Source organism: Pteropus alecto, unplaced genomic scaffold (genome assembly GCF_000325575.1).
Source record: "Pteropus alecto unplaced genomic scaffold, ASM32557v1 scaffold326, whole genome shotgun sequence".
Lineage (NCBI taxonomy): Eukaryota > Metazoa > Chordata > Mammalia > Chiroptera > Pteropodidae > Pteropus > Pteropus alecto.
The window spans coordinates 1,156,885-1,183,556 of record NW_006438873.1 but is presented as its reverse complement, the minus strand read 5'-3'; the positions used below and the strand labels follow the sequence as shown (position 1 = coordinate 1,183,556).

General features: G+C 55.3%; 3 protein-coding genes and 1 long non-coding RNA gene across 9 annotated transcripts in view; 3 read left to right on the top strand and 1 right to left on the bottom strand.

Annotated features, from left to right (window-relative positions):
* ZNF524 (zinc finger protein 524) overlaps positions 1-2,289 on the top strand; it is a 3,614-nt gene extending 1,325 nt beyond the window's left edge. For 2 of the 6 annotated variants that reach the window (XM_006915939.3, XM_025049628.1), the window contains exon 2: positions 1,219-2,289. In XM_006915939.3, coding sequence (XP_006916001.1) covers positions 1,258-2,058 — 801 coding nt within the window. In that variant the 5' untranslated portion in view covers positions 1,219-1,257 and the 3' untranslated portion in view covers positions 2,059-2,289. Of the gene's footprint in view, positions 1-6 lie in introns of those variants that run through there. The other 4 variants (XM_025049629.1, XM_025049626.1, XM_025049627.1 and 1 more) reach the window with 4 other exon arrangements.
* Positions 2,290-2,467: 178 nt separating this feature from the next.
* ZNF865 (zinc finger protein 865) lies at positions 2,468-14,663 on the top strand. Its single transcript, XM_006915938.3, has 2 exons — positions 2,468-4,326; positions 9,899-14,663. Exon 2 carries the CDS (start codon positions 9,923-9,925, stop codon positions 13,043-13,045), a length of 3,123 nt encoding a protein of 1,040 aa, XP_006916000.1. The 5' UTR covers positions 2,468-4,326; positions 9,899-9,922; the 3' UTR covers positions 13,046-14,663.
* Positions 14,664-15,568: 905 nt separating this feature from the next.
* On the bottom strand, positions 15,569-19,848 carry ZNF784 (zinc finger protein 784). Its single transcript, XM_006915937.3, has 3 exons — positions 18,683-19,848; positions 16,537-17,455; positions 15,569-16,155 (listed from the first exon to the last, which is right to left on the bottom strand). Exons 1-2 carry the CDS (start codon positions 18,758-18,760, stop codon positions 16,574-16,576), a joined length of 960 nt encoding a protein of 319 aa, XP_006915999.1. The 5' UTR covers positions 18,761-19,848; the 3' UTR covers positions 15,569-16,155; positions 16,537-16,573.
* Positions 19,849-20,979: 1,131 nt separating this feature from the next.
* On the top strand, positions 20,980-26,615 carry LOC112483066. The gene is made up of 2 exons (XR_003047496.1): positions 20,980-21,202; positions 21,991-26,615. It is a non-coding gene; the product is annotated as an uncharacterized LOC112483066 (long non-coding RNA).
* The last annotated feature ends 57 nt before the right edge of the window (positions 26,616-26,672 follow it).

The following is a 26,672-nucleotide window of genomic DNA, read 5'->3' as shown; positions in this document are numbered from 1 at the left end:
GCCTGCACTGGGGAGGTTAGAGGGTGAGGGTCGAGAGCACTACTCCAGAGGCCCCGGTTCTAATCCAGCCCCGCCCCACCCAAGCGAACTGTGCCACCCAAGCGAACTGTGCGTTCCTGGAAAAGCCGTTGCCCCACTCTGGACCTCAGTCTGTATGCCTGTTCCAAGGGGGCACAGTGGCACCTGCAGTCCTCCTCATATCTACCTGTGCTTTCCTTCCCCTTTGTGACACCCAGGCTGCTCGTGCCAGCTCTGATGATGGTGATGGTGGTGGTAGTTTATTGAGTGCTTACTATATGCCAAGGAATTACCCTGGTATATCCATTTTTCACAGAGTTGGATTCAAACCCAGGTCCAAGGGACCCCATGATGTTCCTTTGGGTCTCTTTCTTCTCATTCCCTGGGCCACTGAGTCCGCATGAGATCTGGTTGGAATCCTGACCCTGCCACTTTCTGACAGGGAGCTTGGGCAACTGACTTGGCTTTCCTGTGCCTCGGTTTCCCCATTTGCAAAATGAAGGACTTGTGCCCTTATTCAGAGGGCTAGTGTCTTCCAAGCGCTTCTCTATGCTGAGGATTTCATGTGTATCATCCTCATGACATGTTTGAAGGTGCTAGGTGAAACTGTTCGTACTGTTTTGCAGAACACTTGAGGCTCAGAGAAGTGAGCACCTTGTTCAAGGCCACAGAGAGTAAGTGACAGAGCCAGGAATCGAGCCCAGACTCTTAACAGTGCCAATATATTGCCTCATCCATGACTCAGGGCTTGGACCAGTCCCTTTCTTCCCCTGTCTTGAACCTCTTTGCCTTCCCACTTCTTCCAACCAGGAGGCAGGACAAAAGCATTTCTGAGGCCTCTGTGGCTCTGGGGTTTGATGGGCTCTCTGTTTTGAGGATCACAGTACTAGCCTGTACCCCCAGTTGGACTTGCCTTCCCCTGAAGAGTATTGTTTTGGCTCAAATTGACCTAGAACTTCGAGATCCACGCCAGGAGTTGGGGAGGCCTGGGGGACACCTGTGGGACTCAGGGCAGTGTCTACCAACTGGCACCGAATTACCTTGCTCTTTTACCCACCAGCCTGGCTATAATTGTGCATCCAGGTGAATGTCAGCCATGCCCAGGTCGAGATACTGGTCAGAGGGATGGGCGAGGTGTTGGGGGACATGGGGTGCTCCAGACTCTCCCTACACTGACAGCTGCCCCCTCTCTCCTCTTAGCCCGGCTCCAGTGCCCAGACCCAAGTCCCCCACTGCTCAATGGACACCCCCAGCCCAGACCCGTTGCCTTCGCCTTTGCCTGGGGAGGAAGAGAAACCTCTGGCCTTACCTCCTTCTGTTCCCCGGGGCCGCCGAGGCCGACGTCCGGGGGTGGCCACCTCCTCCAGTCGGACGTTCAAGGCCTGCCTCCCTCGCAAGCGGGGCCGCCCTTCCAAGTCAAGGCAGGAGCCCCCGATGACGCAGGGGGTGACAGTCCCTGTGAGCAGCGGAGGTGGCAGCGACCTCCTGCTGATCGATGATCAGGGTGTGCCCTATACAGTGTCTGAAGGGTCAGCAGCAGGAGGGCCCGAGGGCTCCGGCCCTAGGAAGGCCCCGCACTTCTGCCTGGTGTGCCTGCGGGCCTTCCCCTACCTCTCGGACCTGGAGCGCCATAGCATCTCGCACTCGGAGCTGAAGCCCCACGAGTGCAAGGACTGCGGCAAGACCTTCAAGCGGTCCAGCCACCTGCGGCGGCACTGCAACATTCATGCCGGCCTGCGACCCTTCCGCTGCCCACTCTGCCCGCGCCGCTTCCGCGAGGCGGGAGAGCTGGCCCACCACCACCGCGTCCACTCTGGGGAGCGCCCCTACCAGTGCCCTGTCTGCCGGCTGCGCTTCACGGAGGCCAATACGCTCCGGCGCCATGCCAAACGCAAGCACCCCGAGGCCATGGGGGCACCTGTGTGTCCCCCGGACCCAGGGCCTGAGCCTCCGTGGGACGACGAGGGCATCCCAGCCACTGCGGGGGCCGAGGAGGAGGAGGAGGGGGGAGAGGACCCAGAGGGGAAACAGCTGGCTTGACCCACACCCCTGGCCACCCCTCCCAAGACTGGGTTTAGGGCTGGGGGTTCAGCTGGTGTTCTGCCTGCGCAGGGAGGTCGGGACACCCTCGTGTCTGGTGGTCTCCCTATTTGCGGAAGGGGTTTCGGGTGAGGACCGAAACTTCTGGACCCTGCTGCGTTCTGCCACTTTTCCCCAGACTAACAGGGCTTCGGAGGCAGGGGCCGTGAAAATAAATCTCTGCCTTCTGGCTTCCCGTGTATGTTCAGTGAAGAGACCAAGGCTGGCCCCGCTCTTCTCCTTTTTTCAAATGTCCTTTTGTCGCTACACTACCCCAGTGGGGGTTTGCGGAACTGGGGAGGACCCCATGTCATCATGTCTCCTTAGTTTGGCGCTAAAGAGTGGCTTAGGGGAAGACTTTGTCCCTTCTATCTCCAGCAGACCCCAAATATCCACTCTAAGTAAAACATTGAACCGTCTATACAAATGTGACTTTAGGTCCCCCGCCCCCATTCCAGCCAGATTTCTGGAAATTCTGTAAGCCACCATTTTGCCCCATCTCTTCGTCCTGACCCTGTTTAGAAGGAAAAACTAAGCTGAGGATTGTGGGCAGAAGTGACAGCTTTGGTAGGAATTGCGTAGAAAGGGGTGTGGCTGGGGCGGGGTTAAGGAAGCAGGAGGTGGGACGGACTGAGTGCTAAGGCTTATTGGGCAGGTAGTTGAGGACTATGGGCGGGGCTGAAGAGATGGGGCTCTAAGAAATGGGATGGCTCAAACTGGCTTAGGGGCCGGACAGCAGAAAGTGAGAGCAATTTAGAATGGATGGGTAGAGTTTATCTGAAGGGAAGGGCTTTAGGGTAAACTGGGAGACCAAGGAGTCAGGAGCGGTGGGACTTAACGGTTAAGAGAAGTTGAGGAGTGGGCATGACTGCTATTCAGGCCAAGGGAAGACAAGTGGGTACCTAAAAGAAAAGTGACTAAGGGAAGTTCCTGCGAGAGGGGGAGCATAGCAGAATGTGCTGAATAGAACTGGGCTTAGTTGCTTGGGGTGGGGCAGAGTTAGGGGCAAGGTTTACAGAGATATGAGAGGGCCAAGCGTAAAGTGTGAGAAAACGGGCTCTGACTTTATCTTGCATCAGAATCACCTAAGGGCATTTTATTTTATTTTTAATTGAATTATAGTTGATGTACAATATATTAGCGTCAAGTGTACAACATAATGATTCAATATTTCTATACATTATGAAACGATCATGAAAGTCTAGTTACCATTTGTCATTATACGAAGTTATAGCAATATAGTTGACTATATATTCCTTTATGTTGCACAACCCTATGACTCATTTTATACCTGGAAGTTTGTGCCTCACCTGAAGGGTATTTTAAAATGCAGATCCCTAGACGCTACCCTCAGGGTTTCTGATTCACAAATTCTGGGGCGGGGAGCCTGAGAATTTAATTTCTAACAATTTCCAGGGTGATGATGCTGCTGCTGGTCTCCAGGTCATTTGAGAACCACCGATTTAAGGGACTACCTTAAAAGTGCGAGGCACAAAGATCACATTGAAGTTGTGGGGTGGGGGAGAACTTAAAAACTATGGGGCGGAAGGGACGGGGGTTTAACACAGGAGGCGTGGTTGAGCCTAAGAAGCTTGGAGGGGCAGGCTCTACAAGGGAGGCGTGGCTGAGGGTGGGGCTTAGGAGGAAGAGGTGGGATTTAGAGAGTAGGGGCAGGTATGGGGGTGGGGAATAACAAAATTCTCGGGGCTGGTGTAAGGAGGATAACTATTGAGTTGGTGGGCGGGCCTCGTGATTATTAAGCTCTGAATGAGCGTGATTCAGACCTTGGGGCGGGGATTAAGAGTGAGGTTTGCTCGAGGGGCGTGGTTTAACCGATGACGGAAGAGTGGGCGGTGCCCTAAGAAGGAGCGGGCGCTCAGAGCGCAGGCGCAACTTGCTCAGCTCGCTCACCGGAAGTGGTCTAGGCTTTCCCCGCCTGCATCCCCGATCCAGCACGCAGGCGCACTTTTTTCCCCGGGTCGCCGCCGCTGCCGCCGCCGCCGCCGCCGCCGCCGCCGCGCCTCCGCCTCCTCCTCTTCCTCTTTCCTCTCCACGCCGGCGCCTCGGAGACAGGCGCGACTTCCGCTTCCGGGCAGGCGGGCAGGCAGGCAGGCGGCGCGGAGCTGCCGGAGGGGGGGGCGGCACTTCCGGTCAGGCCCTCGGGTCTCCCCGGAGCTGCGGCGCCTCCTCCGCCTCCTTGGTTTCCTCCCGGCGGAGACCCCGGCGCCGGTGAGTGACGGGGCGCGTGGCCGGGGGCCCAAGGACAAGGGGGTCGGGGGTTTCCGCCCAGGCCCGCTCTGGTTCTCAGAACGTCTCCATCAGTGCTTCTTCCACCGGGCCCTCGCCAGGGGTCCCCCATCACTGCTCCTGCATAAGAGCACCCCCGATATCTGCCCCGTTAACGCCCCCACGTAAGACGGCTGCCATAGCTCCCTCATTCGTGGCGCTCCCCTAAACTGCTGCCAGGATCCCACAATAGTGCTTTCTCGTGGAATCCCGTCTGCATAGACCCCAGTCATTGCTTCCTGCAGGACATCCCCCAAATGCCACCAGCGTTGCCCTCCCCCACGCAGGGTAGCTACCCGTAAACTTTCCTTTAGCCCTTGTAGGTTGCCCCCCAACAGTGTTGCATTAGTGCTTTACAGCAGAACTGCCCTCCTATTATCTCCACACAACAGCCCCCCTAAGCTTCTAACCCCGCCAGTGCCTCCTTCATTGGTGTAAAAATACTTTTTCTTCTGGTCATTCGTAAAGAATGCCTTTATTCGTTCTACACGCCCCCCCCCTCGCCCCCGCAAGTAATTCCCCCTCGAAAATACCCCTTTCAACCCCCTACCCCGTAGAAGGGCTCCCTCTAGAGGTGTGTTCTCATACCCACATACTGTTCCTCTTCAGGTAGAAGTAGCTACCAGTTTAGCCTCAGGCTCCCACCCCATCTCTCTCCTGGTCAGCTCCTGTCTTTGGTCCTTCCTCCTACAGGGCAGTGCCCCTCAGTAAGGCCTCCCCTCAGAATGTGCCTCTTTTTGGCACAATGCTTATCCTGACCTGCCCCTTCTGACCCAGCTCATACTCTGTCCTCCTGGACTCCCTAGAGAAGGCCTCCAGCTTCACTGGCACGTGAACTCTTGCTTTCCCAGGCATGCATTCATTTGTTCGTTCTGGATGTGCACTGTTCTAGGTCCACGGCATACAACTGTGAGGGAGAGAGATGCACTAAGTCTTCATTTTTGTGGGTTTTTACTGTCTACTTGAGAAGACAGACCAAAAACAAACAAGATAAACACTGCTTTCTGGGTTCCCTGAGCCTGGTGAACTGCTTCAGAGGTGAAACCTGACTTAGCAGAGCTTATTTAGTTGTGCAAAGATCTGGGTGAACTGTTCCAGGCAGAGGGAAGAGCAGCGCAAAGGTCCTGAGGTAGCCATGATTATGGCGAGTAGAGGGGTGGCAGAGGAGGCCTGTGAGGTTGGAGCAGAGGAATTGAAGGGATGATTGAGGGGAGAGAAGGTTTGATCTCCAGGCCTTGGAGGTGAGGGCATTGCAATCAGTTATCTGGCCTCTGTCAGCTCTACCAAGCCCAGAATGTACTTCATTTGTTCATTCCTTGTTCAACACCTGCTTAATGACCACCTGCTACACAGCAGGCATGCAGGAGAGAACAAAATAGACAAAAACCTTTGACCTCGTGAAGTGCGTATGCTAGTTCATGGGGCAGGCAATTAAAAAACAATAGCTGTGTGTGAAGAAAATACAGTAGGATGAGTGTATAGGGTTTCAGGAGCTACAGTGTCAGACAGAGTGGCAGGAAGACCTTTATAAGATATTGTTATCTTGTCCCTCCAAAAAGCCATGTACCAAAAAGTTATCCCCTCCTCCTGGACAACTGTGGTCCCCCCTACCCTAAGAATGGAATGGTTAACCGGATGAGCCCTGTGTGCCACTAGTGTTCATATCTCTGAGCAAGCCACTCCCTCTTCAAGCCTCAGTCTCACTTATTTAACAGGTATTTTTGGAGACAGGCACTGTGCTAGGTCCTGGGAATAAAGCAGTGAACAAAACAGAAAAATCCTTGTGTGCATGGAGTTTACCTTCTGGAGAGGGAGACCACTACCACCGAGACAAGCAGAATTTATGGTTTATTAGGTGATGGTAAGGAGAGAAATGGAGCAGGCTGGGGAGAACCAGTGTGCTGGTCTGGGTGACAGGTTGCAGTGGTCATGGAGAGCCTCACTGAGAAGATGACATTTGAGGAATGACATGAAAGAGGTGAAGGAAGTGTATATGTGGAAGTCAGAGCATTCCAGGCAGAAGCAACAGCCAGTGCAAAGGGCCTGGGGCAGGAATGGAGCTGGCACATTGGAGGCCATGTGCATCATCATAAGGACTTTGACTTTGTGTGAGAAGGAGGTCACTGCAGGGTTTGAGCAGAGGAGGGACATGCTTTGGTCTTAGTCCTCCTGTTTATAAATTATGAGTCTGTTGTGAAGTTTGATTGAGACAAGCCACATAAGGGACCTAGTATAGATAGCATTCGGTGTATGCTAGTGGCTAGTTCTGGGGTTGGGTACCAGGGAAGTGGATGTAACAAAGTATATTTGCAGTAAAAGGTGGAGTGGGGACCTTCCTTTTCTTTGGAGAAGTATTGAAAGACAGCATGTTTTAGCAGTAACAGCACCCACTCTGGAGTCCCACTGCCTGCCTTCAATTCCTGGCCCTGCCACTTGTTAATGGTGTGACTTCAGCAGATTAATTTACTTCTCTGATCCTCAGTCCCTGTCTCTGTAAAACTGAGTTAATAATTGTAATCATCTTCTATGGTTATTGGGAAGATTCATTGAATCAGCACATGTAAAGGATTTAGACATGTACTTGGTATGTGGAAACTATTGTTACTCATAGACAAATTTCATCACAAGGCAGCTAGTTGCAGGGGAAAGGTGCACAGGTCCTGGAGTCAGACGCAGAATCCCAGACTTGCTTTCCCCTTTACTGTCTATGTGACTTTGGGGAAATGACTTTCTTCCGTTTCCCCACTTACAAAATGAGACCAATAACAGTACAGGACTATTGTGATGCATCCTTGTCAAACTGGTCTAACAGTAAATGTGCTGTTAGGATTGTGACTGTGGTTGCTGTGGGACTCCTGCCCCTTGGGACCATTCTCCCATCACGTCTCTGCAGGAAACCCTCCCATGACACATCTCCCTTTGGAAAGTCACCAGTGTAAGGCTTAGATCCCCTGAATATGGAAATGTCTCTTATTTCCCAGTGAAATAATCGTGAGTCCAATCAGTTCTGTCCCCAGGAACACCTTCTGCTCCTCTGTCAGGAGGAACCCTTCAGCATCTGCCTACCTGCCCTGCAGGCCCTGCTTACAACATCAGTGCCCTCTGGATTCCTTTTCCTGGGGAACCCCCCTAGATGTCAGCCCCATCTCTGCTAAATGTTTCCCTCCCTTCCTTGGGGAGTTCTGGTCACCTTAGTCTCATCCCTTCACCCATTCAGCAAATATTTATTAATGTAGGCATTTACAGCTATAAGTTTACCTCTGAGCACTGCTTTAGCTGCATCTCCCACATATGTTACATTTCCATTTTCATTCATTAATCTCTCTATGGACCCATTGGTAATTTAGGAGGGTGCTGTTTCATTCCCACATATCAAATATTTATGGAACACCCACACTGTGCCACACCCTGTGTTAGGTGCTGGGGCATAGCAGTGAACACAGTGGGCTAAGTCCTCACTGTTAGGTGAGGAGGACAGGCAGGAAACACACAGCAGAGGAAATAGACACAGTTGGTGGCGATGACCATGATGAAAAAGAAATGCAGCAGGATGAGGGCCTAGCGAGTGATGGGGTAGGGGGTGGGGTGTCACCTCTCTTGGAGGTGATATCTGAGCAGAGACCAGAAGCGGGCAAGGGAGAGAGCCTTTAGATCTGGGGAAGAACATTCTAGGCAGATGACAGTCTCAAAACATCACTGTTCTGTCTGCTCAGGATGGTGACCACCTCTGTCTCCTATCCAGCCCCTCAAAACTGAGAGAGCACTCCAAGTAAGGGTCCTACAGCCACAGTTCTACCTTACAGAATAACCCTGGGGGAAAACCTTATGGGGGGAGGGTCACAGACTTGCTCTGTGGCCTTGCGCAAGTCACTTCACCTTTCTGTGCCTTGTGTTCTCATTTGTCATGGTCTTGTAGAGTTGTGGTGGCATTCATTGAGTCAATATGTGCGACATGCTCAGAATGGCAGCTGGCCTGTAGGAAGTGCCCAGTCAAAGGTAGCTGTTAGTAGTATACGCTCTGATGGAGGTGAGACCGGGCACTGGCTTGCCCCAGATACCTTCCCTCCTTTCCTCTCCTCCCAGTGCTGTGTGCTCTCTCCATGCCCACCAGCCATTCCATTCCTGTCTCCTCACTGAGGTTCCACTCCCATGCCAGCCATGCTTTTGCTCCTTCTGGAGATTAGATGAATCAGAGGGTGTGAAGGACATGGGATGTTGGGTCTCCTCCAAGGACACCCAGAGCAGGAGGCTAAAAATAGCACCTCCGGGTAGGGGTGGAGGAGACACCTTTCACCTGTGGGGGAGAGAGCCAGCCTGACAGAAGGGGGCCGACAGGCCCTGGCAGGCTCCACTGACCCCAGCCTTGGGCCAGGCTCAGTGCCATGCCCCTAGGAGGCAGAAACAGGGACGGTAGCCAAGAAGCAGCCAGATCTCGGGGACCCTTCTCCCACTGGCTCACCTCCAACTTGGCAGAGGCGTTCGCCAAGGCCCCTGGATGGGTCCGAGGCTGGGCAGGGGCAGACATGGACAGCTGCAGTCTGGAATTAAAAGTCCAGGAAAGGAAGTGCCCAGAGAATGACCACCATCTCAGAGGGGGCGGAAAAAGGCACCCTGAGTGCCTGCCATCAGGCTCCGCCCTGGTGAATGATGCACTGAAGGCACAAAGAGCTCCAGGGACCAAGTGAGCTCTGCCAACCAGTGTGTTCCTGTGTATCCTGTTTTATCCCCACTTAAATCCCCCTGCAGTCTAGGGGTGACTGCCCCTTTTGAAATGGAGAAAGGGGAGGAGATGGGACTTGGTCTGCCCAGGCCCACGTGTTTCCTCTTGTGCCAGGCTGCCTTCTCTTTCTGCCAGCCCCCTGGTGTAACCTGTTTGTCCCAGGCCAGCAGATTCTCCTCCTCAGCTTGTAGGAAAAGAACGCACCCCTCCCAACACCGTCTTCACTCTGGTTCTCTTGGTTTGGGCTCACTTTCTGTTCCTACCAGTAGCAACAGTGACAGTAGTATAATACCTTCCGCTTATCAGGGGCTTACAGAGCACCAGGGACCAGCCACCTGAGGGCCTTGTTATATTAGCAGCCCTGTGAGGTAGGGATGTGCTTTGTTACCTTCATTTGTGGATGAGGAAACCCAGGCACAGAGAGGTCCAGTAACTTGCCTGTGGTCACACAGATTCTACTCTGGCCTTCTGGCTCCAGAGGCCACTTGGAAACCACTCTGATAGACACTGCTGTTATGATTAGACCGGCGACCTAAGTGACTGAGTACAGAGGGTTGGTGTGTGGGGTGGGGTGAGACACAGCAAGACCAAAGAGCTTGCAGAGAGGACTGAACCAGGGTGCCCAGTGCTGGGAGAACTCAAGTCCAGAAGGGGAGGAAGCTGAGGCCCACAGGCCATACTGCCGATAGGGGTTGGTGAGATGTGTGAGGACTCAGAGAAAGGACAGATGGGTGACAGTCTCCCGCAGCCCCTTATTGCCATCCTGCATCCTGAGCCACCTCCTCTCCTCCGCAGGGTCTCACGTCCCGCTTGGCAGAGATGGAGGCGAATGCTGCTGCTGGCAGCGGAGGGGGCGGCGGCAGCATTGGGGGTGAGGACGGGGTGCACTTCCAGAGCTACCCCTTTGACTTCCTGGAGTTCCTCAACCACCAGCGCTTTGAGCCCATGGAGCTGTATGGGGAGCATGCCAAGGCGGTGGCGGCACTGCCCTGCACCCCTGGGCCTCCGCCGCAGCCACCGCCGCAGCCACCGCCACCGCAGTATGACTACCCTTCCCCGGCCACTTTTAAGCCCAAGGCTGAGGCCCCTTCGGCGGCAGCGGCGGCATCCTCCTCCTCGTCGTCTTCCCAAGCCAAGAAGGCCGAGCCGCCCCTGCCGCCAGCCTTTGGAGCGCCCCCGCCCCCGCTCTTCGACGCTGCTTTCCCTGCCCCGCAGTGGGGCATCGTAGACCTTTCTGGACACCAGCACTTATTTGGGAACCTGAAACGTGGAGGCCCTGGGTCCGGACCAGGGGTGACTCCAGGGTTGGCCAGTGCTGCGGGGACACCTGGGCCGCTCCCTGCGCCCTCACAAACTCCACCAGGCCCCACCGCCGGGGCAGTCTGCGACCCCACTAAGGACGACAAGGGCTACTTCCGCCGGCTGAAGTACCTGATGGAGCGGCGCTTCCCCTGTGGTGTGTGCCAGAAGTCCTTCAAGCAGTCCTCGCACCTGGTCCAGCACATGCTGGTACACTCGGGGGAGAGGCCCTACGAGTGCGGCGTCTGCGGCCGCACCTACAATCATGTTTCCAGCCTCATACGCCACCGCCGCTGCCACAAAGACGTGCCGCCGGCCTCTGGGGCCCCGCCACAGCCGGTCGCGCCTCTCCCACCGCTGGGCCTACCCACACCACCCGCCGCTGGGGCAGGCGCCCCCACCCCAGCCCCCTCCGGCCAGCCCGCCACGCCTGCGGCCTCAGCTGATGGGAATGCAGCCCCTGGAGCCCCAGCAGGCGCAGGGGCGCCCCCTCCGGCCACGGGGGGCGGTGAGGGCCCCTTTGCCTGCCCGCTGTGCTGGAAGGTCTTCAAGAAGCCCAGCCACCTGCACCAGCACCAGATCATCCACACAGGCGAGAAGCCCTTTTCGTGCTCCGTGTGCAGCAAGAGCTTCAACCGCAGGGAGAGCCTCAAGCGCCACGTGAAGACGCACTCGGCCGACCTGCTGCGCCTGCCCTGTGGGGTCTGCGGCAAGGCTTTCCGCGATGCCGCCTACCTGCTTAAGCACCAGGCGGCGCACGCGGGCGCGGCGGGGCCCCGTCCTGTGTACCCCTGCGACCTGTGCGGCAAGTCCTACTCTGCGCCACAGAGCCTACTCCGCCACAAGGCTGCGCACGCGCCACCTGCTGCCCCAGACGCACCCAAGGACGCGGCAGCCTCTGTCCCACAGCCTGCGCCCGCCTTCCCTGCGGGCCCCTACCTGCTGCCGCCCGATGCCCCCGCCACCGACAGCGAGAAGGCTGCAGCGGCCGCAGCGGCTGTGGTGTACGGTGCCGTGCCCGTGCCGCTCCTGGGCGCGCACCCGCTGCTGCTTGGCGGTGCGGGCACAAGTGGGACAGGCGGCGCGGGCGCCAGCGGCCCTGGAAAGACATTCTGCTGTGGCATCTGTGGGCGCGGCTTCGGGCGCCGTGAGACCCTAAAGCGCCATGAGCGTATCCACACGGGCGAGAAGCCGCACCAGTGCCCGGTGTGTGGAAAGCGCTTCCGCGAGTCTTTTCACTTGAGCAAGCACCACGTGGTGCACACCCGCGAGCGCCCCTACAAGTGCGAGCTGTGCGGCAAGGTCTTCGGCTACCCGCAGAGCCTTACACGCCACCGGCAGGTGCACCGACTGCAGCTGCCTTGCGCCCTGGCTGGGGCCGCCGGCCTTCCTACCACACAGGGCGCCACAGGCGCCTGCGGGCCAGGTTCCTCGGCCACTTCTGCTGGGGCTGCTGAGAGCCTGAGCTACGCCTGCTCTGACTGCGGTGAGCACTTCCCGGATCTGTTCCACGTCATGAGCCACAAGGAGGCCCACATGGCCGAGAAGCCGTATGGCTGCGATGCCTGCGGCAAGACCTTCGGCTTCATTGAGAACCTCATGTGGCACAAGCTGGTCCACCAGGCTGCCCCAGAGCGACTGCTCCCACCCACGCCCGGTGGCGCGCAGACCTCAGAGGGCTCCACTGGCGCCGAGGCGGTCAGTGTGCTGGACAACGGGCTGGCGGGGGAGGTGGGGGCAGCCGTGGCGGCACTGGCAGGGGTGTCTGGGGGCGATGACGCCGGTGGGGTGGCGGGAGCAGGAGCTGGCGGAGGCACCAGCTCGGGCCCCGAGCGCTTCAGCTGTGCTACCTGCGGCCAGAGCTTCAAGCACTTCCTGGGTCTGGTCACTCACAAGTATGTGCACCTGGTGCGGCGGACCCTGGGCTGCGGCCTTTGTGGCCAGAGCTTCGCCGGTGCCTACGACCTGCTCCTGCACCGGCGCAGCCACCGGCAGAAGCGGGGCTTCCGCTGCCCGGTGTGTGGCAAGCGCTTCTGGGAGGCGGCTCTGCTGATGCGCCATCAGCGCTGCCACACAGAGCAGCGGCCCTACAGGTGCGGCGTGTGTGGCCGAGGCTTCTTGCGGTCCTGGTATCTGCGGCAGCACCGCGTGGTGCACACAGGCGAGCGGGCCTTCAAGTGCGGGGTGTGTGCCAAGCGCTTTGCGCAGTCGTCCAGCTTGGCTGAACACCGGCGGCTGCACGCTGTGGCCCGGCCCCAGCGCTGCGGTGCGTGCGGCAAGACCTTCCGCTACCGCTCCAACTTGCTGGAGCACCAACGGCTGCACCTGGGCGAGCGCGCCTACCGCTGCGAGCACTGCGGCAAGGGTTTTTTCTACTTGAGCTCCGTGCTGCGCCACCAGCGTGCCCATGAGCCGCCGCGGCCTGAGCTCCGCTGTCCGGCCTGCCTCAAGGCCTTCAAGGATCCCGGCTACTTTCGCAAGCACCTGGCGGCCCACCAGGGCGGCCGGCCCTTTCGCTGCTCCTCCTGCGGTGAGGGCTTTGCCAACACCTACGGCCTCAAGAAACACCGCCTGGCCCACAAGGCTGAGGGCCTTGGAACGCCTGGAGTGGTGGCCAGCACTTTGGCCGGGAAGGAGGCCTGACCAGCGGGGCTTCCTATCCACCACTCCAGTCAGATATCGCCTTCCAGACTTGCCCTGCACTGGCTGCAGGTCAGACTCTGCCCCTTTCTCGCGGTTGCTCCTCCATCCTTCAGAACTTCAGACAGACTAGCCTTCTTCAAGGCCATGCTGTACAAACTCAAGGCTGAATTACTCCTGACTTGGACCCCTCTGGCCCTCCTCTCATCTCATCTAACACTGAACTTGACCCTGTGTCCAACCCCATTTTGTAACCCTCATTAGCCTGGCGCCCCAGCAGCATTCTGTCCCGCACAAGCCTCTGTGGAGGTAGGCTTGAACTGCCCCTCCCCCTTCCTTTGGGATCCAGCTGGACAGTGGGATGTGAGTGGGGAGGGCGCAGGGGGCCTGGGTCCTCTTTTGGATTGTGGGGTGGGGGGTGGGGTGGCAGACGTGGCTTGTACAGAGCAGAGATAATAAACTTTATCACCAGGGCCATGGAGTTCTTTCTTACACCCCAGGGGGAAGGGGTTAAGTGCTGGATAACAGAAGGCTGACAGCTTGTTTCCTCAGGATTTTGACTCCCCCACACACTCTCACCGTCATATTCTTTGCATGTCCTCATCCCCCGGTATTTACTGAGGGTTGACTGCATTCTGGGTGTGTCTGCAAGCTGGGCAGACAGCAGACCAAGAAGACAGGTAAGTGCTCTCAGGAATGTTCATGCCTGGATGCCTTCCCTTTCAAGTTGCCATGGCATCTGTTCCCTTGGCCCATACCTCCCCGATCTCCCTGTCTGCTGGGCCCTTCGCTGGCCACCAGGAAACACAGGACATGCTCCTTGCCCCCGAGTGAGATGGAATAGAATTCCCGGTGAGCCGTTGCAAGTTCCAGCCTTGTGTGGACTCACGGTTATGGTACAGCTTGCTATAGCACCTGTCCCTCCAGGATAATTTGGGGATGCTCCAAAAGCACTCTCACAGCCCTTATTCATGTTCTCAGAGCAGTGAGCTGCACTCCCTGCAATGTGTATTTAGTTATGCCATTTGTTAGGAAGCTGAGGTCTGAAAGAAGGATGAGGCTCCAAGGACACCTGGCAGATCCATGGTAGAGCCAGGGCTGCAGTCCCAGGGCCTCCGTGTGAAACTTAAAGGCAAAGCCGGCTCAGAGGGTACTGGGCAAGTCCAGTGTGACCACACACAAGGGTGGCCACTATGCTCTAATGGAGGCCCAGCATGAGATCTCATGCCAGCGTCCTAGGATTCAAAAGTCATATGGATGTGGAGCACCACACAGTTAAGGACATTGGGGCTTAGGGAGCATGGAATTGTTGCCTTATCAGACTGGGAGCTAAACCAGCTTCCTGGAGGAGAAACTGATGCCAAATGATGACAAAGCCCTGGGAGCTTGCCAGGTCAAGTGGGTGGTGAATTACAAGTGGAGGTTTAGTGTGTCTGGCTAAACCTTACTCTTCCATTGAGTTTCAAATAGATTAGGATGGCTGGAGGTGTTGGGGTATAGGCTGCTGGATCTAGAAGGGCCTTGAGTTCCCACTGATGAGGCTTGGATAACCCCAGAGGCTGGAAGCTGGCTGCTGCCAGGCTGGATCCAAGCCACTGACATCTTTGGATTGGCCCATGCTTAAAAAAAAAAAAAAGTTGGACTTAGTTGCCCGTACTTGAAAAAGATTTTACATAAGAACTAATGTAACTTCTAAAAATTTGGGGTGATCTAGTATTCTCCAGTCTGCCACCAGTTCCCACCACTCCTCCCAAGCCTAACTCTGAGCCCAAATGTCAGTCTTCATGTTCTACCTGTGGGTTCTGTATTTCCCTTTTGAACCTGGCCACCTTCCTCGTTCATTGACACTGCCACCTAGCTCCCACAGGCTTTCACATTTAGGACCCCTTCTCAAAGCCACATGGAGTTGTGGGTTGGTGACAAAGTTGGGATCTGTGTTTTTGAAGGACCCACATGACTGCTGGATGGAGGAGGAAGCGGGCAGGGCCTGGAGGCTGGGCTACTGTACGGGATGTGTCATCCCTACTAGAGGCCTTTGTCAGCTTGCCCACAATAGTAATGGTAAAAAGGAGCGTTCAGATTCTGAAGCGATTTCACTGGCTCAATAGTGTGAAGTCAATAAGGGATTTGCTCAGTAGAGGAGGGATGAAAGCTGAAGAGGACATTCCTAGGTGTCTAGCTCGGGTGCCAGAGGAGGTAGGAAGCGTGGGCATCTCTTTGGGGGAAATGGGGTTCTGTTTATGTTATGATTTGTCTTTAGGATACATCATGGGAATGCTGGGTGAACAGGAAGGTATGCAAATCCGGACTCCTTAATGAGTCACTAATCACAGGAGTCCCTTTATTTTGCCAACCTTCCCTGGTCCCCAGTCCCACAGCTGAACCACATCCTACTCGTGAAGAGCCAGATGCTGTCCACCCCCATTCCAAAGAGGTTTGGACAGAGGAATGCTGCAAGACCACAGGGTGGTCCCTTGAGCCCCAACCCCCAAGCACAGCAACCCAAACATAAAACTGACATTGAAAAAGCCTTCAGAAAGTCCTTTAATAGGGACAGAACTGGAGACTTCCCACCTCCAGTGCCTAAGTCCTCTCTCACCCCCACTCTCACTGCACACCACTACATGCCGCCCAGCCACCATGTCGCCATCTGCTAACCCTTCCTTGGGATAGCCTGGAACTAGGCACTATGCCCTTTGCTTCTGATTGGGAGTGGAGGAAGTTACAGAAACCTGAGGCTATTTTGTAGACCTGGGAGCCGTAGGCTCTGAGACTAAAACTTTAGGAGGGCCTGTTTGCTGTCTGGGCTTCGGTTGCCTGGGAAGAGGAGTCTGGTGGGCAAAGGAGGGACCACCATGGGAGAAGGGGTAGCAGCTCTTGGAGTCAAGATCCTTATGGTTGGTCACAATGACATCCTTGAGGCTCAAGTGCTCTTGGCTATGACTTGGGGACCCTCTGGCTTCTAGGCGATGGGATCCCAGTCTCTGTGGAGGACCTGGCTGGCGTCTTCTGCCTGAGGGTGGGTGAGTAGGTGTCCCATGTTCAGTACGACCCAGTGAGGTAGGCAAGAGGTTCCATCTATTCCACCCGAGGCCCCAAGACAGTCCAGAATTCTGCAGATGAAAGGCTGGTCAAGGACACTACAGTAGACCCTGGATGTGCCCTTCCATTCAACTCTGGCCCCCGTGAATGCACAGGCTCTGCTGTGATATGCTGTTTCTTGGGCAAGGATGACCCAAGGAGCAGGCAGATGGGGTAGTGACATCCATCCGTGGTCCTCCATTTAGCTGGACATCTACAGGACTGTATCTATGCCTTTCTTGGAATCTCTCGGAGGTGCCCTGTGGGTCTGTGGGCACCATGAACCTGGCTGTCCCTCTGCTCTCCCACACTAGCTGCTCATGGCTTTGTGTCATCTTTTCCTCAGATTCCCATCTGTCGCCTGCCTCCTTGTTCCCCCCCCCCCCCCCCCACCCCTGCAATCCACCACCTACCTCCCATATTGACGCCCAGTGTCCCTCCTCTCCCAGACTACTGGTCGACCTCCGCCTTCACTGTGGTTGTCTCTTCCACAGTGTTTCCCGCTCCACAACCATGCCCTGGCCCCTCCGCCCCCGCTGCCAGCTGGCTTCCAGAGTCTCTAAGTCCGGGACCCGGGCCGTGGAAGTGAGTGCGCTGGTGCTTGCGGAAGTTGGACGAGTTGTTGAAAGTGCGATCGCAGAGGGCGCAGCGGAAGGGGCGTTCGCCCGTGTGGATGCGGGCGTGGCCGCTCAGCACCGAGGACTGTGTGAAGCCCTTGCCGCAGACACCGCAGTGGTAGGGCCGCTCGCCCGTGTGCACGCGCTCGTGGTCGCGCATGTCCGAGGAGCGGCGGAAAGGTTTGGCGCAGAACCTGCAGGCGAAGGGCTTCCCCACCGCCGCGCCCGCAGCTGCCGCTGCCATCACCACCTCCGACCGCTCTGCGGGCACCCAGGGCCCCTGTTCCCGAGCCGCCACCGCTGCCTCTGGGGGCCTCTGAGAGGTCCCTGGCTCCACCCCATGCCGATGCTGGTGCCGCAGCAGGGGCGCCAGGGCCTTGAAGGCCCTGGGGCAGAGGGGGCAGCGGTAGGGGCGCTCTCCGGTGTGCAAGCTGTAGTGAGCGCGGAGGCTGGCGGGTCCCGGGCAGCTGTGGCCACACACATGACACCGGCTTCGGTCCCCACCCTGCCCGCCGCCCTCAGCCCCTGCCAGATGGCCATGTTCATGGAACAGCAGCTCAGAGACCAGCCGGAAAGCAGCTGGGCACAAGGCACAGTGAAGAGAACCTGGCTCGGGGGGCTCAGGTACTAGCGTGGTGTCTGTCACCTTCACCACCTGGATCTCGATGAGGTCAGTCGGGGGTGTGGCGGGGCGGTTGTCATCAGGCACCAGGACCTGGGGGTGGGGTGGGGAAGGCGACAAGGAGCCTGTGGACCTTGCCTCGACGGCCCCCCAAAGCACACCCATTTATTAAACACCCATCTCCTTTGTAGCACACTGGGCACCCCTGTTTCTAGACCCTGCTCTCCTACCTCCAGGATTCTACTATATCCCCGATAAGATTTCCTCTCCTGTCAGAAATATATCACGACCCAGTCATGTCTCTCCTCCACCCACTTAAATCAATCATTTCTTGCCTTGACCACTGAAAAAGCCTCCTGAACAGAACTTCTTAGCCTGCTCCTTACAACCCACCTCTCTAATGTCCGAATAACCTTTTGAGAACGGAAAAAAAGATCAAGTAATTTTGCCACTCAAAATTTGCCACTCAAAACTCTCGCGTGGCTCCAACTGCACTTAAAATCCAAGACCATCATCATAATATCCATGGCTCTCTGGCTCCTGCTTCTGTCTCTGACCCCAGTGTAAATATAAGCCGGCACACAGCTGACTCTGGTCTAAATTTAGCTGCCCTACCCCCAACTCTAGCAGCTCCATCTACTTCCTTTCTAGAACATAACAATAAATCTCCTTTACTGTCTCTCTCTCGTACTAGACTACAAGGTCCAAGGATGCAGTCCTTATTTGTCTGGTTCACTTATTCATCCACTGAGCCCAAGTCGGAGCTCAGTAAATGTTTGTTGGATGAATGAATGTCCTCAGTTCCTCTCCAGTCCTGAGTGGGGGAACCTGGGGGCGGTTCCGAAGTCACCTGGAGCAGTCATTTCTCCACCCCCCAAGTCCTCCCTTGGGCATTCGAGATGCATCTCTGCATCCCTTGCAAAATTGTCACCCCACCCTAACGTGGGTGCCCCCGCCCTTGTCTTTCAGGGTCACCTCAACCTTCCATCCAAGTTCGCTAGCCTCCTAATCTCTCGCTGGCCCCACCCCTCTGAAGACTCCGCCCCCTAATTAGACAAACTCAATCTCTGGGACTCTTCCCTGGACCCCTCTCCCGCCCAGATGTTCCCCACAACCTCTCCTCAGGCCTCGCCCCCACTAAGCCCCTCCCCTCCCCTCCATAGGCTCCTTCTTAAACCCCGCCCCTCTCCCAACCGAGAGGCCCCGCCCCCAGGGCCGGAGCTCTAAGAACCTCCCCCGCCCAGACCTCATAGGCCACGCCCCGCCCTGCGACCTCCTCCCGTCTCGAGCTCCCGGCTCAGACCCCTTTCTCGCCCGCACCACGTCCGGCGGCTCCGGGGATCGCGGCTCTGGGGCCGCAGAGTTCGGACTCAGGGACTCCGGGCGCGCGGCAGCCATCTTGTGCCCAGGCCCCGCCCCCCAAAGCCAGTGGTCGCTCTGGAAGGGGGTGGGGTTCGGACGGCCGTCAGAGCCACGGCGCAGGCGCCCTGGAGGGCGGGGCGGGGCTTCCAGGTGGCCTGGGTCCCCTAACTCCGGGAGGAAAAGATAGCTTTCCTTCCTAATTACTTGGTACACTCCTCCGCAAGGAGAAAGCCTGCGTGGGGCGCTGGGGAGCTGCGAGCTAACTCGAATTTCTCTGTTTAACCGAAATTGGTAGACTCCTGGCTGTCAGTTGACCCTCACCAGAATTTAATAACCTTTGTTCTCTGTTCATACTACATGTTTTTGTCGTCACCTTCTCTGCATGGCTCATGATAACGCAGTGATGCAAAGTTTACGAATGTACGGATTTCTAAGTCCGTTTACAGAAAGATTTTCTGGAAACAGCAACACTGATGGTGCTGGGATGCAGCCCAAATCCGCAGGTCGGTGTGACGTTTGGGAAAAGACGGGCGTTTTCGGCAGCACCAAGGACAGGCCTGGGCTCTTGGCCATCCACTTACTTATTCCTTGCGTGGCCTGGCAGTGTGATCTTGGATAAGTCACTATACTTCTTTGGACCATGTATACAATTTCTCATGTGTAAAACTGTAAAGCTGTTGTGAAAACTCAGTGAGAAAAGAGATGTGGAAGACTTTTGGGACACTCTTACATGTTTTTTGTGGAAAGGCATCATAGGAGGTGCCTAAACATTACGATCTATCCTAAATTCCCCATTTCTCCTCCTGGGAATGTGGTAAGATTGCATTTCTCTTTGCAGTTAGACGAGGCCATGTACTTTTCTTTGGCCAGTGCGATAGCAATGTATGTCAACTTCAGCTCATAGTGAGAGTCAGGAATGGGTCACCACATTCCATTTCTGTCATTCTATGCTTAGGGATCTGCTCGTTGACGTTAAGTTTCCAACCAGCTTAAGTTCCAGAGTATCTACAGTGAACACAACCTGGTGCTGATCTTCCTCGGAGACATACATTTAAAATACACATTTGTTGTGTCAAGCCACTGAGTTTTGGGGTGTTTATTACAGCAACATAACCTATACTATCTTGACTAACACATAAGAAGTCTTTTATTTATATTTATCTTATTATGAATTAGTTCTATATACAAACGGTATTCAGAATAATATAGACAACTTCTCACGCTCACTAATAAACTTAAAATATACGTTACATATGGAATCTAAGCCCTCTTTGTACCCCCATCCATTCTCCTCCCTCCCTCCCTCACCTGAGGTTATTAGGGTTTGCATTTTGTTTCTCATTCTCATGCATGTCTTTCTTATTTTGCTACATATATGAGATGATATGACTTTGTTCACTGTCTCCAGTGTTTTCATGGGCCCTGGCATATCTGCCTTCATGGGCCTGTTATTTCTAAAAAATATATTTAAATTATATTTCACAACCGTGTTGATATAAAGACAAAGATAAACTAGGCTGGGTTAGATTTTTCTTCAGATTTCAAAGTTTTTTTTTTAGTGGGCTCCTAAAAGTGTCATGGGCCCTAGACGTTGTATGTACCTGCTGTGGGCATTCCAAGTTTGTGTGTGTGTGTGTGTGTGTGTATGTGTGTGTGTGTGTGTGTGTGTGTGTGTGTGTGTAGATTTGTATAGCAGTTGCTAATCTTAACTACTCTGAATTGTCCACACTCATTACTTAGGGAGGGGCTTGTGCGAGGAGCCTCGAAAGTTTAAGCTTCACGGGCATCAGTTGAATTTGGGACACTAAAGGACCTTCTTCGAAATCTAGTCTCGTCCTATATAAGAGTCTTTAGTGACGCTGAGCGCGTCCGTGCCCATCTCTAAATTTCAGTCTCCGAATTGTTATCCTGACTTGCTTCTCCCAGGTGCTGAAGTGGGTGAGACATGTCGATATTTTGGTCTTTGTCGCCCCCACGAGGCTTAGGAGAGTTCCTTGTTGCAGCATGCAGTCGGTAAAGATACGATTTGTCGCCTCTAAGAGGAAGGAAGGCAGAGATTACTTCGTTCGAGTTCGCTCCCTGTTTTAGCCCCAGAAGCTGGCATGTGGGAGGCACTTAACAAATATTTGTTGAATATAATGATTGACATTCAGGTCAGTGGAACTAGAGGCTATTGGAACCCTTCCTTCGAGGTTGTGTGTTTCTGGCCGAAAGACATTCACGTGAACACCCTTCCCCTTCTTGTGGGTCGCAGCCCGACGGCCCTTTGCGCTCTCGTGTTCCCCCGCCTCCTGCGTTCCCGGAAACAGACTCCCAGGCGGCAGCTGCTCATTCCGCACCGACGGAAAGGGCCGCGCCTGGAGTCGGGGTCCCAGAGCATGATGGGGAGGGGCCCCTGGGGAGTTTGGAGCATCCTGGGGGATGGAAGACACCAGAGCCGACTGACCTGTTGAGAGGACCAAGGGGAGGACCGAGGAGGTTCGTGTCGGACGATCCCTTGGGAACACAGAAGGGACAGGAACCAGAGAGAGATGGTGGGCGGTGATGGCGTGAGTCTCCGAGGTGACGGACTTCCAGGGGAATGAAAACGCGTACTTGGTGTCACAGGACAAGCATGAAAAGATGTTGGAATTGGGGAGATAAAGACTCAGGACTTCGGGGAGGTTCTAGGAGAGAGAAGGCTTACCCTCGCAGGGCAGAAGAGGAATGCAGGGAAGACAAAACCCTCCAGGGGTTGGAAAGAGGAGATGGAAGGCAATTAAAGAAATATATAAGTCACACAGATTCTAGGGGCATGTAAGAAGGCCCTCAGCGCACCTCCCAGGAATTGGTTGATTGATGCAATAGGCCCCTGCAAATCCTGGGAATGTGACGTCGTGAAGTTCAGACAATCAAGAGTTTGGGCACACTCTCTGAGGTCCATGGCAAATCCCCCTGCTGCCTCGAGAGATGAGTTTAAGGAGCAGGGGATGGAGGATGGTACAGGGAAGCCAAGATTGGGGCAGGTTCTGTGATCACCTCGACCTTTAGCTTACTTTTCCCCACCTTCAGTTCATGCAGTTTTTCCTTCCTTTAGCTGCTTGTATTACTGAATGTAATACCCAGATCAGAAAAGGCTAGTGACTTTGCTGCTATACAGCAAACACAAAGGGCCAGAATTAGGCAACCCTTGGTTCTCTCTGGAGGCCATGAGCCTCTGCCCTCCTGAGGGCCTCCTGCCCCTGAACTGGCCCCCATGTGTTCCTCCGTCCCCTGCCCACTAACAGGAATGGTGTTCCGTATTTCTGTACATGGAGGAGGACCCCCTAGCTGGAGCTGGAGCCCCCCAAGGGCTCACTTGTCCCCAGTGCCTCCAGGTCTTCAAGAGACACCTGCCCCTGAGGAGCCCCCATGTCTGCCACTGAGCCTCCGGCTATTGTCTGCAGCGACACCTTTGAGCTACGCAGCCATCTTCTGGCATCACTTTGTACACCGGCCTGGTAGGGTTGGGTTCACACCTGCCCACAGTGTGCCGGCATTTGCAGGAGGCTGGGCAGCTTGCCCAGCACAGGTGGAAGGAATTTCCTGGATGGTGGGGAGGCCACAGGGGCTCCATAGACTCTTGTTTCTTGTACAGAGGGTAGAGGCCTCAGGTTCCTCATTCCTGAAATAGAGAATGTCTTGTGGTGACAGGCAGGAGAGTCCCCTTTGACCGCCACAGCCCCACTTTATAGCCTTGGATCAGTCACTGTCCCATTCTGGAACTCAGTTTCCCAATCTGAAAAACAGGGTACAGCCCACATTCCATATCCATTCATCCATGGGATGAATGAGACATCAGTATTACAAGTGAGCTACAAATGTCACATGCCGTACGAAAGAAGCGCATACTGTTCCATTTCTTCTTTATAGCGACTCGTGCCTGCTGAGACAGGCTCAATAAATGTTTGTTAGTTTTGATTCTTTTATAATTTCTGGGGTAGGATTGGAACCCAAATGATGTAAAAACCTCTCTTTTGAGGATGTAAGTTACTGGCCAGAGTGCTTTCCTAGGGGCACCTCCCTCTGTTCCAGAGGTCGGAGCCATCCCGGAACTCATCCCTGCAGCTACTTCTGGACCCAAAAGTTGGTTATACCTAAGTATGGAGACTGGGCTGGGACTCGAGGAAGTGGGTAGGTGCAGGACAGGTGGTATTTTTAGAGTCCTAATCAACGGAGCAATGAGGGCCCTGGGTGAGACGTGAGGGACTTGGGGTGTGGGACGCAATAGTCCCTGAGGCAGTGGGCCTCGGAGACTGAGAAGCCCTGTGAGGGAGGGTTGGGGAGACCTGGAACATGGTACAGACAGGAGGGCAGGAAGCCCGAAGAACAGATTAGTTGGACACAAGTTGACCTCAAAGCACAGGCTGGTAATCTAGGGGCATGTAAGAAGGGGAGAAGGGGTTGTTGGATAGGAACATGAAATAACGGGATGAACGGTGGATGTTGAGAAGAGAGGAAAGGTTCTTGAAGGAGGCAGGGCTCAGATTGCAGGTTGGGAGGGTTCAGGCAGCCCGAGGGAAGTGAGGGTGCTGGAGTGGGAGGCACCAGATTTGAGTGCCGTCTCCAGGTCCCAGGGCTGGAGATCCAAGGCAGTGAGTGGGTTGCCCAGCCCACGGGGTTGTTGAGAGGAGTAGGTGGGGCCCTTGTCCGAAGTTTGGAGGACATGAGTAACCAATAAGTTGTAGGTGAGGCTGGAAAGAGACAGCTGAAGGCTATGGTGTTTGTTTGATAGTGGAGGAGCTTGGGATGGGGGTCCCAGTTAGCATGAGAAGAGGTACAGGGTTTCATAATTTGAAGCGTGAACCGAGAAGTGAGACTGGCTCACTGTGGCTATCTGGTGAGGCTGGATGAGGGGCGGGATAAGAAAGGGCTGGGGTGGAGGGTGAGAGGCCTCGAATGCCAGGCTAAGGGGTTTTGACTGTAGGCGGAGCCTTGGGAGGGTCCCAAGCAGAGGCAGTGTTAGATCCTTGTGGAGCTGGTGGACTGCTGAGCATGGCATACCAGAGGTGCCCAGCCATCTTGGTAGGTGGGGCACAGAGGCTTCTGGAGGCAGAGAAGAAGCCTGGCAGCAGAGGAAGACGCATGAGCCTTTGCACCCAGAGCCACACAAGTTCAAGGTCTAGTCATAGGAGTGAGAGGTGAGGCAAAGTGGCTGGGCCACCTGAAATGCCAGATAGAGGAACTTGGGGACTTGGTCCTTAGGGGACCAGGGGCTGTGACAGGGTTTTGAATGGTGCAGAAGTTTCATCCACCACAGTTGTGAGAGAGTCTTGTTGGTTGGCATGGGAGAGGAGCCAGGGAGAAGGCTGGTAGAGGAGCCCAGGTGAGCTGGGGCTTGGGGGACGTAGGGGAGCATATAGCTTTGAGAACATTTCAGGGTGGGGGAGTGGACAGAACCTGATGCCTGCCTGGCTTTGGGCAGTGAGGAAGTGTGTGTGTGTTGGGGGTGGGGACATTTGAGGTTCCAAGCTTGTGTGCCTGGTACGGCTTCATTCTGATCATGTCCTGGAAGAGAAGTGAATTTTTTGGGGAGGATGGTGGAAATAATGCTTCGCTCTTGGATGGGGTGATCAAATTCATTCATTCATTCATTCACTCATCATGCAACCAATATTGATTTGAACCTCTACCCTCTCCTGACACCTTTGCTAGATCCTGAGGACAGAGCTGGGCCCTGCCTTTGTGGAGATGGGGAAAGGCAGGTAGTGAAACAGCAAATCAGTAAATAAGCAAGACTGTATTAGTGTCAACGTGGCACGTGAAGAAACGAACAGATTCACAAGACAGATCAGGGCATCATCTACTTGATCTATAACATAACCAGCGAAGCCTCAGTGGTGACGTGTTGTTGGAGTTGAGACCTGAGTGGCCAGAAAGGTTCTGTCTTTGTGAAGGGCTGAAAGGAACATTTCAGAGAGGGGAACAGCAAACACGAGGGCTCTGGGGAATGGGAGGGGTTGGTGGGGCAGCACTCTGATGAGTTTCCTCATCTCCAAAGTCAGCATCCTTGTGGCACCTACCTTGTGGGTCTGCTCTGAGGATGTGGTGCATTTCACAGTGGCTTGGCACCATAGTGAGGGATCAGTAAGTGTTGGTCATTGTCATTATTTCTGGGGGTGGGGGTGGGTTTATGGGTCTGAAACTCAAGGAGGTGATCTGGGCGGGAGACTCAGACTGGGTAGTTGTCTGTAGGCTGGGGTAAAGTTAACCCTTGGGGGACATCTGGCAATGTCTGTTTTAACAACCGGGAGTGGGGAGGGAAGGTGCTACTCACAGCTGGAGGGTGGAGCCCAGGGATGCTGCTCAACATCCCAGAGCCCCCACTTCCCCCCCAGCAAAGTGTCAGTAGTGAGGAGGCTGAGAAACCACGATGTGGACAGAAGGCGAACGTCACGTGTGTCACCCTTAACTCCTTCGTGCCTTCTCAGTTTACTAGTCTCCACTCTCCCCATGAAATCGCCGGACAGAAAGGACCTCAAGAAGGCTGCTGGGTAGAAACAGAACGTGCGCCACACTTAAACAAGTGAAAGGAGCTAGTGAGGCTGAGTGTAATAACATTCCCTAGGAAACCCAACATGTCCAAAGTAGAATCGGTTCAAAATGTAATCAGTACCAAAGTCATTCATGAGATCGGTTACATCTTTATTTTCCTTTGAAGTCCTGGAAATACGTCGGGAGCCCGTTTTGGCCCTTTAAGGTGGATTACAGCAGTCCCATAGGTAGGCAGCCACAAGTCACATCTTAAATCTATTTAGATTTAAACGAGGTAATGTTTAATATCCTGGTCCTCAGCCGCACTAACCATGTATTAAGTGCGCAGTAGCGCCATGTGGCCAGTTGCTGTCCCATTGGACTGCGCGCGGATCATAAAACATTTCCGTTATCGCGAAAGTTCTTTTTGCCAGTTTCCTGGGACGCAGCTCTGAACGCCTCCGGGGTCCTGGAACTGCGCGCGGAAACAGGCCACTTATCTCCCTTCCGAACTCCCAGCTGCTCTGCCAGCTGCCGGCGTCCCCCTCAGGCCCTGCCCCGAGGCGATGGACTCCGCTGGCCCCTGCGCCGTTTGCAGCGCGCTCCCGGTCTTGCTGCTACCTGCTCATGGACACACGTGACGTGCGCCTCGAGTTCACCGCGCAGCGAAAGGAAGAGCTGCAGGCGCCAGGCGTGCGGCTCCCGCGTTCATCTGCAGCGACACTGCGATCGCACTCTACGCTCAAGCTCTTCGCGCGCGCCGCCTGCGGCCGGGCCTTCGAGCGCCCCACTCCCCTGGCGCGGCCTCGGCTCACAACCACAGCATGCCTGCCCACGTCGCTTTCCCGCCGCAGTTTCTCCCTCTAACCAACGCGCTTTGTGCCGGTTGCCATCAAGAATGGGTCGCTAATGCTCCCTGGACCTCAGCTTCCCCACCTGCCCTAAGGGAAGGACCACGGTTCCCATCTCTACCTGGCGACGTCTGGGCCTCGGTTTCCCCATCTGCCCAGTGGGAAAGTGCCCCACCTCCCTATCCGGCCTTCTCTGGGCCTTAGTTTCCCCACATACTAGGCCAGAGAATCCTGGCTGTGCCACATCAGAACCAATGGCTGGCTTCCGGACCCCAGTCTCCCTATTTACCCCACCGACAGACACGTCTCTTCTCCCGCCCTGGGCACTGTTGGGCAGGGAACGCAGGTGGGACGACCCAGTGTAAGCAGAACAAACTGGGCGCACCCATTCCTTTGTGAGACTCAGCTTATAAATCAATCACTGTCACAGTGATTGAACTGTTCCTGCCAGGGATGTGAGGGGAGCGGGGTACGAGAGGCTGGCTTCTTCGTACCCGAACCCTTGCCCTCTGCCCCCGGGGGTGCTCAATAAAGGAGGGCAATGCAAGCCGCGGCTCACCGGCGGCGGAACCTTCGTGCCGGCGCGCGCGTTTCCGGCCGGCGCC